At 49.7% G+C, this 12649-nt stretch overlaps 1 protein-coding gene across 2 annotated transcripts in view; it reads right to left on the reverse strand.

Moving 5' to 3' along the window:
- Positions 1-661: 661 nt before the first annotated feature.
- The window catches only part of FAM3D (FAM3 metabolism regulating signaling molecule D), a 31294-nt gene continuing 19306 nt past the window's right edge, over positions 662-12649 (reverse strand). For both annotated transcript variants that reach the window (XM_033132760.1, XM_033132759.1), the window contains 5 exons: positions 12170-12228; positions 9133-9183; positions 4667-4751; positions 3828-3954; positions 662-1064 (listed from right to left, as the gene is read on the reverse strand). In XM_033132760.1, the coding sequence (XP_032988651.1) occupies positions 975-1064; positions 3828-3954; positions 4667-4751; positions 9133-9183; positions 12170-12228 (412 nt within the window). In that variant the 3' untranslated portion in view covers positions 662-974. The remainder of the gene's footprint in view (positions 1065-3827; positions 3955-4666; positions 4752-9132; positions 9184-12169; positions 12229-12649) is intronic.

Below are 12649 nucleotides of genomic sequence, written 5' to 3' on the forward strand. Positions count from 1 at the left end.
ACAGCGGAAAAGCACCCTGGAATCCACATGGGCCCCAACACTAGCAGCCCTGGAACAATGACAGATGGGCGTTGGTACACAGGGATCCCAGGTCTCTCACTCCTGAGAGAGTTCTCTGGGGTGTGTGTTCTATACCGATTCCAACAGGTCCCCATGGGGCAGCTCCACGTAGCACAGCAGTAGTTGAGGCGACAACACACCCTTTACTGGCTCCTTTACTTTCTTGTCTTACTTCCCCACCCCCCATTGGTGTTTTCTTGAATCATTTCCCAAATAAATCTCGGGGGTTGCTCCTGGGGAACCCACATGAAGACAGCTAGGATGCTGCCCCTGAAGCCTGCCTTACAGTCTGACTATTCTCTCCAGCCTTTGTCACATCTCCCCACTTCCTCCTCCTCTCCAGCTCTCATCCAAACGGTGGGTGAAGACAATGTTCTGTGTGCAGTCCTCCGGCTCTGTTTCTGTGTATCTTACTCCTTATGCTCAGAACCATGGAATCTTTCAGGCCTGAATGAAATTCCTGTGAAACCAACCTCTTTTCCTGCTGCTTAACCAGGTGCCCGAAGCTGTCACAAACCTGTCCAAACTTGCAGCCCAAGCAATCCCAATCTAGACCATTTTGATCCCACGGAGAAAGGATGCACACTGAGTGGTCAGAAAGTTCATTCAAAATCAGCAAAAATAAAATTTAATTGTACCCAGGTGGGAGCAGTCCATCTTCTCTCGGGGGTGAGTCAGCATTTCCTGAGGGAAAACACACCTGCTCTCTCCATAGACCACCTGCTCCAGAAGGACCCTCTGAGGCTGGCCACCTCCAGGAAGGATGTCTTAGTCCATGGGAGGGTTTTGTTTCCGGTCTCTATGGGGACCTTCAGCACTTTCCATGCTGTGGCTCCTGCTCCCTTCTCTTCCTCCACGGTCCTTCAGCTTCTGGCAGTCCAGCTCACAGCAACCCAGGAAGAGCCACAAGCACCCTAGAAAACCTTCCGGGGCACACAGCCCTCCAGCTCTAGCATCTCCGGCCAGCCATCGTATTTATTCGTGTCTGGGTTGTTCTTTAAGAACTAGAGAGAGAGAGGAGAAACACTGACAATGGGGGAGGCTGTTTAGGATTCACACCTGCATTTGCACTGTGCTTTTTAAAACCTAAGTGCTTTCACTCAATTCATTCTTACCACTGCCCCATGAGACGGGTAGTGTTGGATAGTACCAGCCCATTTCACAGATGGGGAAACAAAGGCTCAGAGGGGATGCAACTAGCCCAAGGTTTCAGAGATGGGAACAGAGTCTAGTCACTCTGGGAACAGAGTCTAGTGACTACCTGTCATGGCAGGGGCAGGGGGACACCAAATGTGGGGGTGGGGCTGGAGTGCTTTAGCCTCTCTCCCAAATTATCTAACAGCCTCTCTAGGACATCCCAAAGAATAATAACAACAATAAAAAGAAGCATGCCAGCAATTCTTGAATGCTTGCTCTATGCCAGGCACAAGATGCCTTATGTATTTAATCCTCACAATAGCCCTAAGAAGTGCATACTATTATTATCCCATTATAGAGATGGGGAAACTGAGGCACAGCGGGCCACAGTAATTGCTTATGGCCACCCAGTTAGTAAGTGGTAGTGCCATTATGCAATATTAATTAATATTAATAACAAATATATAAAGAGAACAAAATCAGTTAAGATTGTGTTTTAAACGCTCAGGCTTAGTTTCTGGAAGAAAAAATGTAAATGGCAAAATTTACCATTGGAATAATTATGGCTGACTCTTAGGAAAGAAGAATAAATTCTAGATGCTGCTTCTCCAAAACCCAGTTTCCCATGTCTGGGAACAAAGGACACGAAGGTTTCAATCACGTCATGGTCTTCCGTTCATTTTTGGGTGATGGGTCCATCAGCTGATCATAAATTTCAGATGAAGGACGGTGCTGACTTTCCTCTACTTAAGTGCTTTCTCTTTGCTGTCTTGGCCCAGTTTTGGTGGGTCTGGAAGCTATGCTTTAAGGAACAAGAGTGGCTTCCCTGCCAATACAGCCTCAAGCCCCTTCCTAGAGAGTCCTGTCCTGGCACCCCCATGCCTCCTGTGTTGTTCACCCAGAGGTCCTCTCTTTTTCTCCTCTAGCACAAGCTCCTTTGTACTAGTCCTCATTTTTTAAAAGTCACTTCCAATTACCTGAATACACTCTTTTGAAAACATATCTACAAACTAGGCCCGCGTTTTCCAGATAAGGCGAAAGACCTTGCAGCCCCAGCGTGGTCCCCATCCCAGAGCTCAGCACACGGCTCTTGACTCTGTCCCTCCTCTGCTTCCAAGCCCCTGCCCCTCCCGGCTGCTGTGTCGCTCATTCGATCTGTGCATTGCCTCCTCCCTGCCTTCTGACTGTTCCCCTGCCACAGTGCTCTCCTTGCTCAGCCAGGCAGGCTGTCCTAAAAGTAATCAGGACAGGCAATCTTTGTGGAGGCAGCAGACCTGGATGAGAAAGAAACCCATCCACATCACTGAGTAGTTCTGAGACCCGAGCAAGCTGGTTAAAACCTCTCCAAGGCCCCGATCCTCCTTTGTGAGATGGCATGATTATTGTACCCACTTCATGGTGGGTGTTAATTAAGACCCTGCAGGGAACTTGCTTTGCCATGCCTGCACAGAGCAAGTGCTTGCTGAATGCAAGGCTTTCATATTATCAATTCGCGCTTGTCACTCTCCCTCTTAAGCCTCCCATAGCTCCCCACTGCCTTCAGGACAGAGTCCACACTCCTCAGTGCTCCTACACGTGCAAATCAGTGACCCTCAGCTCCCCATCTTGGGTCTGGGCAGAGCCAGACATTCTCACCACCCTGCTGGGGAAGGCCTGGCCATTTCTCCCAGGTTTCAGAATTGCTCTGAGCTGGGGATGCACAAATGAAGACTGCCATGAAGAAGATGAAGCATTTCCTGGGGGGCCCCAACCCTCTGTCAACTCCCCCTTCCTCCTGTGAGCACTCCACAAAGTCCACCTCTGGGTGCCTCCCTGACTTCCTCTGCTTGGGTCACCCCAGTGGTGACTGTGGAGCCCCATATCGTGAACGCCTCTTGACTCCTTTGACATCCTCAGGTGGGCTCTCCTGTGTCCCCTTTTTGGTGTCAGTTCACCCTCTCCACAGTGAACTTAGAAGGGGACTTGGGCTCCCCTGGTCCAAACCCTGCCCTTTACAGGTGGGGAGAGTGAGGCATGGGGGCAGAGGGGCTTGGCTAACGCGGCAGCTGGGACCGGAAGCCAGCGATCCTGTCCCCTTCTATGGGGACACTTCCCCCTACTGCACAGGCTTTATCTCTACATCATTTGTCTTTCTTCCAGACCTCACTTTCATTTCACCCTTCTTTGCTCCTTTTCCTTCTTTTTGGAACTTATCTATGTATCTATGCATTTATACGGAGGGTGCCAAAAAAATGTATACACATTTTAAGCAAGGAAAAACCTGTATTAAAATTATGCTGATGGTAACCACTTTGAGCACCTCTTGTAATTGCAGAAGTCAAAGGTGACCTGTATTCATCTTTTGTTATTGGTATATATCGAGTATTACAATTTAAATACAGTTTTTTCCTTCTTAAAATGTGTATCTATATTTTGGCCCCCTTTGTATATGTCCTTGCAAAATGGTCAAGGCCGCTTCCTGCTGGGGGATTAGCCAGTCAGGCCCTTCTGATCTCTGGGGTGGATGACAGCCAGGAGGCCCTCCCCACACTGTCTTGTGTGTCCTTCCTGTGCCACCGCAGCCCTGTCCATCCAGCCTTAGCACTGCCCCCGCGCCCCCCACTGGGATGGGGAGGCCACCAGGAACCCACCTGCTCAAAAGGGCTCTTATTCTTGATGTCTTTGGCCCCTAAGAAGATCCAGCTGTCCCGGAAGCCCAGTTGTTTTGCGTAGGAGCTGCCCAACTTGGAGAAGAATGCTCTGATTTCATCATTCATTCTGCAGAGGGCCAGAGAAGGCGGTCAGGCAGCGGGATGTAAGCAGGGGGAGCTTCCCAAGCTCTCAGCCCGCCTCGCCATGTGCAGAAGCCGCCAAGGTCACCTCAGGAAGAACAGGGCCGAGAGGCCAGGACTCCTGTCCAAAGACCACTCAGAGGGAGCTGGAGAGGTGTTAGAACGTCTTGGCCTCTGTTTACAAATGTAATACTCGTTCAGTGGGAAAATATGGAACATCAAAATTAACTAAAAATTACTTACAGTCTCATCCCCCTTGACAGAATCATTGTAAACATTTAAAATACTTCATGTCTTTTTGCCCTATGTGCTGTGGGATCATACCAACTCTTTCGTAACCTGCTTTTTTTTTTTTCACTTAATACTAAAGAAAGAGCATTCTTCCATGTCCTTAAGTATTTTCCAAATCATCATTTCTGGTTCAGTGTATCCTCTTTTAGGTATGTTTAAGAATATATCATCTATCACCATCTGTCATAAGTTCTGTAACTGGACAGGGAGAATGTGTCCAGTTTCACTGTTATAACCAAGGCTGTGATGAACCTCCCAGAACAGCACTTTGTGCGCTTGGCTGGTTATTTCCTCCGGAGAAGTTGCCAGAAGATGGAGCTGGGGGGAGAGCGGGACAGGGCATGCGGGGTTTGGAAGCATTTGGTTTGCTTCTGTTCCCAGCTGGGCAGGTAGAGGCTCCCACTTACTTGGTCCCTGGGTCATCAAAGGAGGCCACGAGCACCAGCATGCCCTCTGGAATTTCTTTAAGGAATTTCACCAGGAGCTGAACATCTAGGGGAGGAAGGAAAACAAGGTGCTGTCATTTAGGAAAAAGACTGCTGGTCATTCTCATTCTTTCTTACCACGCTAATGACCCAGCAGTGGCCTGGGCAGGCTCACACCAAGCTCCATAGGAAGCTGAGGGGCCAGCAGGAGGCGGCACCCTGGGGTGGGGCTCCCCAACCTAAGGAGCCAGGGTATCCTCATTTAAGTGGTCTGGGGCCGGTTCTGTTATCTGAAAGTTCCCCAGGCCATTCTGACCACACCCCAGCCTGTGGTGAGAACTACTGGCCTAAGGGCTGTTGGCGGCTTCCGCGCAGGGCATGGAGCCGTCACCTCTCAGGAACTCTGGGCTCTTTGCATAGCTCCCTCCAGCCCCTTCTACACCGGTTAAGAGTCCAGCTTGTCTCTGCTGACTTATTTAACATACAATATAGTTAACATATAATATTGTATTAGTTTCATGTGTACAACAGTCATTTGACATTTATATACCTTATACCATGACAGTAATCATCTGTCACCATACAAAGTGATTACGGTATTACTGACTATATTCCCTGTGCTGTGTATTCCATCCCTATGACTTATTTATTTTGTAACTAAAAGTTTGTACGTCTCATCCCCTCTACCTTCTTCACCCCTATGCCCCTCTCCTCTGGAAGTCATCTGTTCTCTATGCCTGGGAGTCTATTTCTGTTTTGTTTTATTTGTTTTGTTTTCTATATTCCATACATAAGTGAAATCATACCGTATTTATTCCATTTAGCATAATACCCTGTAGGTCCATCCATGTTGTTGTCACAGATGGCAATAATTCATTCTTTTTTGTGGCTGAGTAATATTTCATTATATATATATATATATATATATATATATATATATATATATATATACACATACACACACATATATGTACCATATCTTCTTTACCCATTCCTCCAGTGTTGAGAACATAGATTACTTCCATATCTTGGTTAGTGTAGACGATCTTTCAGTGAACATAGGGGTGCATACATCTTTTCGACTGGATTTCTTTGGAGGGCACCCCCACTGGGCTGCAGGCAACTGGGAGAGAACATCAGACTCCGACAACTCTCTAGCTTACATCAAAGAACGAGGCTCTATTTGCATCTTTAACACCTCCCTGCACTTGCAAAATCTCTGCATTTGACGAAAAGCAGGCCTAGGTGTGCACCTGGTGGGGAGGGGTGGGACGTGGGGTGGGGAATCATTCCCTGCTCACGTCTAGGACACTGATTTGTTTCTGTTGTGCTTATTTTTATGATTAAAAAAGCAATAATGACTTTCTACTTAAGGCAATGATATAAATTCTGTTAAGATATATTTATTTAGCTTAAATAAGTGAGTCAACTTAAAAGAAAATACTAAAAATGTTGATGGTTCTCTGGATATGGTGTAACTGTGCAGGGGGCTCTTGAAGGTTGACGTATGAACAAGACTGGCCTAGTAGGTAGAGGAGGGGCTATATCTGCCAAATGAGGAAGATTCGTAGCCCTGCTCACAGCAGTTTTGTAAAGATCAAATGTGATGATGACTCTGGGCATATAGTCAGTCAGTACACTATGATGGAATTACAATTAGCAGGATTGGCTACATAATTTTTGGGGTCCAGTGCAAAATAAGAATATGGGGCCTTTTGTCAAAAAATTATTAAGAATTTCAAGACTGTGACAGCAGAACTTCAAGCCAAACATGAATTTCCTCTAAGTGTGGGGCCTGTGTGACTGCTCTGCCCACAGGCCACTTACCCAGGAAGCAGCCCTGATTGTTAGTATTCTGTGGGGATGCTTTGGACCTAAGAGAGGAATCAAGTCCCTCAAGCAGGGCTGGCTGCCAACCAGTTCAGTCATATAGAGGCTTCCAGTCAAGAACCACAGCTGCTCTGTTAGTGAAATGGCCCTTGAACTCTTGAGATAAAAGAATGACGTCTGAAAGTACCATTAAGTTATTAGCAGATATCAAGATCTGGCTCTTGTCTGGGATGGACAGTGGATGATTGGAGAGGACAGTGTGCCTTCTGTGAATAATCATTGCACTTTAAAAAGTCATTGTCTATCTTCTTTTGTCTCTGGTGGGAAGGGGGCGACATGTTCTCAAAATGCTTCTGTTTCTGGTTCCCCATCAGCCATGATTACATCCAAGTTTATAATAAAGCATTATAAAACTTAGTTTCATCTTTTAAATTATTTTTTCCCCCCTTTTCATTCGGACAGATGACCTCCTTGCTTCTGAATCATGTGGACAGAGTGAGGGAGGATGCAGAGGAAGGGAGAAGACTAAATGAGCTTCCCTGGGCCACTCCACCAGCCAGGCGGGCCCTTTCCACTGACTATTGCTAGTTACTATTGAAGCCTCACAGCAATCTTATGAAGTTGACACTATGGTTATCTCTATTTTACAGATGACGAAAGTGAGGTTCAAGAGGTGTCACCTGCCTCGGGTCATGCAGCCTGAAGTCTCTGACTCCAGAGACTGGGCCTTTTCCCTTTTCCATAACCCTGGCACCAGGCCACACAGAGCATCTTCAGGGTCCTGGACAGAGAATAAATGAAGGCCTCTGGCCCTCGGCCCATGGCCTGCCCCTGTCTTCTCACCCATCTCCTGCACCAGAAGGAGCACTGCATGCCTACAAAGGGACACTCCAGTCAGCCTGTGTAAACTCCATCCACGCCACCCTCCCCTGCAGTAACAGCCACCCCTAGCTACCCCTCGGTCCTCGGGGTGTGTCTGCAGCTTGGGGGCACACCTGAAGAGGCCTTCATGGGCCCTGAGGCAGGCTCCAGGTTGGCATATCCCCTGGTCGGCACACCCCACCAGTGAGGGGGGCGGCAGCTGGAGGATGGCCATTGTGGGACCCTCTGGAGCCCTGGGTTGCCCACTCCAGCTGCCCATCGGTAAGGGCGGAGCTGCAGATCACCTTCCAAACATGCCCCAGCTGTGACTTCTGGGAAGCACTTCCCACATTTCAGCCCCTCCTCTGTCTGCAAAGCCCAGAGGCTTGCTGCTCTCTGCTACCTGGTGGCTTTCTCCCATCCTGGGCTCACGTGTTTAGGTGGATGTGGTAAGGTAGGTTTTCCCTAGAGGTGGAGGCAAAGATGGGGGACTCAGGGGAGAAGGGAGCCAGCTGGTTGGCAGCAGCCTGACCCCTTCCACTGTGCGAGGAGCTGGGGTGAGTGGTCACATGCTCGGCAGCCTGTGATGCTCGAGCCCAGAGCTGGCCCCATGGTATGATCGCATGGACATGGGAGGGAAATGGAATTGAGCTGGGCTCCGAGAAGTGGGCTGAGCTGAGTTCATGTGTCTCCATGGAAACCAGTCCTTGCAGGGCCCAGACCTCAGCCCTGCTGCAAAGGGCCACCCTGTTGCTTTTCATTCCTTGTTGAGGCCTGTTCAGTCCTTGCTGAGGCAGGGTTGCCAGCTGGGCAGAAGGTGGCATACTGGGCTCAGGGCTAATTCCACCACAGTTTGAAAGATGTCTGGAGTGTTGGATGAGAGGCCTGCCCCTACCTGCAGCTTTGCCAAGAGACCTGGGCATATAGTTAGTACACTATAATGAGGAAGCTGCTGGTGGGAACTTTGATGTCCTGGCCTCCAACCCAAGTAGGTCAGTGCCCTGTTGCTGGGCTTTGCTCAGGGCAAGGAGGACTGTGACTTTCTAAGAGGTGGCCTTATGCACAGAGAAGTTCAGAAAGCATGTCTGTGCAGACAAGAAAGACAGCTGCTGAAAGATGCCGAGAGCTTAGCGCCTCAGAGCTGTCCTTTCTGGGCCCACTAAATACCCCTGTGGCCTTAAAATAAAATAAAATACCTTTTACCTAGCAGAGCAAACTGGGCAACAGACCCTCGTCCTTAGCTCTTCCGCTGCACACCTGCTGGCCTCCTCCAACTGCCAGCACCAGCATGTCTCTGCCTGAAAGTCTTTGGCCTCCATATTCTCTGTCGCACCTGGGCCTGGCCAGAGTGTGGGACGTGCCAAGCATCCGGGGTGGGAGCCTGATTGCTCCCCCCAGCTCCTCTGGGGTATCTCTGAGGCATGTGTTTGACATTGGCTCCTGAGTCCCCGTTGCCCGCAGTGTTCAATGGCTCGATAACACACCGTACCAGCTGCTGTCCTTTCCCTGCCTCACCTCCCCACTGACATTTCCTGAGACCACCTCCTCCCAAATAAAACAATGCCCTCGCATACTTGTCTTAGGGTCTGTGTCTGGGAGAGCCCCAAAAGACAGCAGGATAATGTGAACCCCCACCATGCCTTTGTCCAGTTGTCTTTTGTGGAAACAAGAACCAAGCACCCCGGCACCCTGAGAGCTCCCTTGCCACAGGAAAGAGCTCAGCCTACCCATGACTCAGTGCCAACAGAGGTACCTACCTCCAGAGTACATGTCGAAACAGTCCTGTTTCAGCACCATTCCCGTGGTTCCTATGAGAGAGGGATGAGAGAGGCAGAACTATTATTTCCTGTAATGTGTCATTCTGCTTGTCATTTTGTGGAAAATTGCTACTCTTTAGTCTAAGGTCTAAAAATAGAGTAATAATGGAATAAAATCAGGTCCTGTAGAAAGCATGCAGGACTAAGTATGTGCTCAGTAACTGTTGGGCTGATCTGAAAGGTACAAGAACATAACCAGTCAGGGTCTGTGTTATGCCTTTCCACTTCCTAACACACGACTTAGCGCTTTGACATAAATTTTTGCATCTGTACAACGGGCTGTGGGAACTAAATAAGATGTATTTAAAATAGCATACAAGATAAAATTTAGCTGTAAAACAATAATGAAAATAACTACAATTGTCATTATTATTCTTACCTATTTAGGAAATCTGCAATTTGAGTCCTCCAACTCTTGAACGGAAAGGGTTTTTTATTGGGCTGAACTGTTCTTAGTGACCTGAGTCCAGTAATCTCAATTGGTTTTGTGGGTTTTGCAAAGGGTCCCAGTCCTCCAGGGAAGCGGATGTTCTGGAGGAAAATTGCAGTTCTGACTCTCCGCCACTAGATGGGGGTGTTGCAAAGGGGATAACAGCTTTAGTTTTTACCACCCTTTCCCTTCCCTCATTGCAGTTTGTGCATTCCTGAAGAGGGTGGGGACAGGGGCCTGGGTCGCCTGGCTCTTCTGCTGGGTGCAGGGGAGCTCACATTGCAGCCCCCTTCCAGATTCTCGGGGTCACTAATGTCCAAGCCCCTGGGCATTTGGAAGGGGGTGCATGAACCTGTGAAACTGTGATTCTGTGCATTTGTGGATTTTTCTGGAATTAGGGGGAGGAAAGGTAGTTTGAACAGTTGCTCAGAGTAATCTCTGCCCCCTAGAAGGTTAAGAACCACCAATCTAACAATCCTTCTGTTGTTCTGGCTCATTATACAGATGACCCTGAGAGTGGTTCCTCGGACTTCCCCAGAGCTGGCAGCAGTAGGAGCTGCATATACATGCTTAGAGACATTTCTAGTCTAGGGAGGTAGTTCAGTGGAGTTATTAAGAACTGGAACCAGCCAGATTTGGGTTAAAACCTAGCTGCTTCTATTGCCTGTGTAACTTTGGGAAGTCCCTAACCTCTCTGAGCTTTCATTGCTTACCTGGAACATAGGGATACATTCTAGCATTGTGATGTGTGATGGGGTTAAAGGAAATACTTAGCACATAGTAAATGCTCAATAAGTGTTAGCTTTCAGTATTATTAATGGTTGTTTTTATCTTTGGGCTTTGTGAGGGATGAGGAAGGAGGCCCCAGGCTGAGCTGGTCTCATCAGAAACCATTCAAGAGGTCGTCTCTGGCAGTGGCCCACTTGGGGGAAGAGAAAACCTGCAGGTTTCAGCCAGGTCAGCTGCAGCTGAATTATTTCCTGCGTGCCTGAAGAGTGTTCTGAGAGGAGTCTGAGTTGCCTGCATGCCCTCTGCAGGAAGGGGCCAGAGAGAATCAGGGCTTCCTCTCCTCATGACTTTGAGGAGTCTAAGGCCACCCTAGTTGGCCTCGTATCCCTCCCAGCCCCCACCCTTCCTAGGCTCCCAGGAAATTGGCCAGGACTGCCCTCTGACCCCACTCTGGGCAAGGCTCCATCTTTGCTCCAGGCCTTGACCTATCCCCTGACTCAGCAAGATTTCTTGACAGAAGGGAAAATGCTCCTCTAGGGGCAAAGGGTCAGGGTTTGAATCCTACCCTGTCACTTCCTTGGTCATATGATCATGCCACACACAAGCTGGAACTTTTCCCTCCTGAGCGTCCAATGTGCCATTTTCTCATATGCCCTGACTTTTGTCCCAGGAAGTGGCTCTTAGATCCAGGGAAATGGCCTTTGTTCCTCATCTAAGAGCCAAAGGCAGAGAGGAAGGTCTTGGCTGGGGCCAGACCACCTGGTCCTTACTGGATCCCTATAACCCACCCCCTCCTGAAATGTATCTGTGTTTCAGGCTTGGCCTGCTATTGGCCTCCGTTTATCGCCTGCTGGAGATGCAGGGTTAGTGAGACTCGGGCCTCCTCCGGGGTCTCCTTGCCTCCAACCTCCCTACTCCAGACCAGAAGGAAGTTTTAGGAACCTGGGGCTGGGCCCTCATGTCCTACTCAAACCCTTTCCGAGGCTCCTGCTGCCCTCTGCTTCACGGCCATACTTCTCAGCAAGACATTTAGCCCCTCGTCCTCTGGTACTGCCGGCCTCCCCAGCCTCGCCTCTCACCACTGCCTGCTCCCTTCCATGCTGCAGCCAGAACCACACTGTGTGGACCCCCAAGTCCCTCTCGTCCCTCCTTCCTTCCCTGCTCCCTGCACAGTGTTGACCCTGCCTGGAAGGAGCCCCCCACTCTTCTTCCGGTCACCCCGTACCACCCTTCAGGACTCAGCTGAGCACCACCTCCCTCTGGAGCCTCCCCGACTCGCCCTGCCCCCAGCTCTGTGTCCCAGCTCCCAGAGCTCTGCTTCCTTCTCCTTCCTCTATGCTCAGCACATTGCGATTGTTTGTAACTTCATGGACCGACAGGGGATTGTGAAGTCAGGGCCTGTCCTTCTAGCTTCCAGCTGGACCCCCCCAGTGCTCTGGACATGGCTTGGCCCACAGTGTCTGCTGTCGAGCTTTGTTGAATGAATGAATGAAGGTGTATCTTCGGCTTGTGATCTCACGCTCTTGGTGGTTGTCCCTTATGGCTTCATGTATGTTGATTTAAGCCTCCTGGTAGCCTTGAGGACGGGGTCATGTTTCATAGGAAAAATGTGTCCCCCTGGGACAGGCACGCGTGACACGGGCCTGGCCAGGACTTCAGTAGGACTAAGGCTTTCAGACCTTCTGCTCCCACAAGACCAGCCAGGCCTCCCCCACTGACAGCACGTGATGCGGGCACGTGGTAGGAGCTGAGCTAATGTTGGTTGAATGAATGCACCAGTGCTGAGAGCATCGTGGAGCTGTCTGGGGGGCAACTCACCGTTCACCAGGGCGATGTTCAGGCCTCTGCCCACATTGTTTTTCACAGGACTCATGATCCTGAAGAAGAAATGAAAAACCAAATCCAACAGTCAGTCCCAAGCGTGGCATGAACACTGTGCTTTTGCAACTCTGGAACTCCAAGAGGGTCTACACGATGCGATGCAGAAACATCCGGAAGCACACAGAACAATGCGGGCCATCTGTTTTCTCCTAGAAACGAGCGGTGGGCTGGGTTCTCCGAGGAGTCTTTCATGGCATGTTTGGACCAGAACAGTCTGCTCAGGGACGAGGGAAGGTCCCTGCTTGGGGCTCTGAGGTGTTGGAGGGGGGCAGCCCACCTCCCCCAGGCTTGGAGGAAGGCAAAATCCAGAATATCGCTGCTATCCTGCAGTGTCTGGGATCCCCACGTGGAGCGCAGCCGTGTCCCTCACTGCCTAGCACCCACACTCTGTCTTCCGCTATTCCTTGGACAAACTGT

The sequence above is a fragment of the Rhinolophus ferrumequinum genome, chromosome 17, assembly GCF_004115265.2.
Source record: "Rhinolophus ferrumequinum isolate MPI-CBG mRhiFer1 chromosome 17, mRhiFer1_v1.p, whole genome shotgun sequence".
Classification (NCBI taxonomy): Eukaryota; Metazoa; Chordata; class Mammalia; order Chiroptera; family Rhinolophidae; genus Rhinolophus; species Rhinolophus ferrumequinum.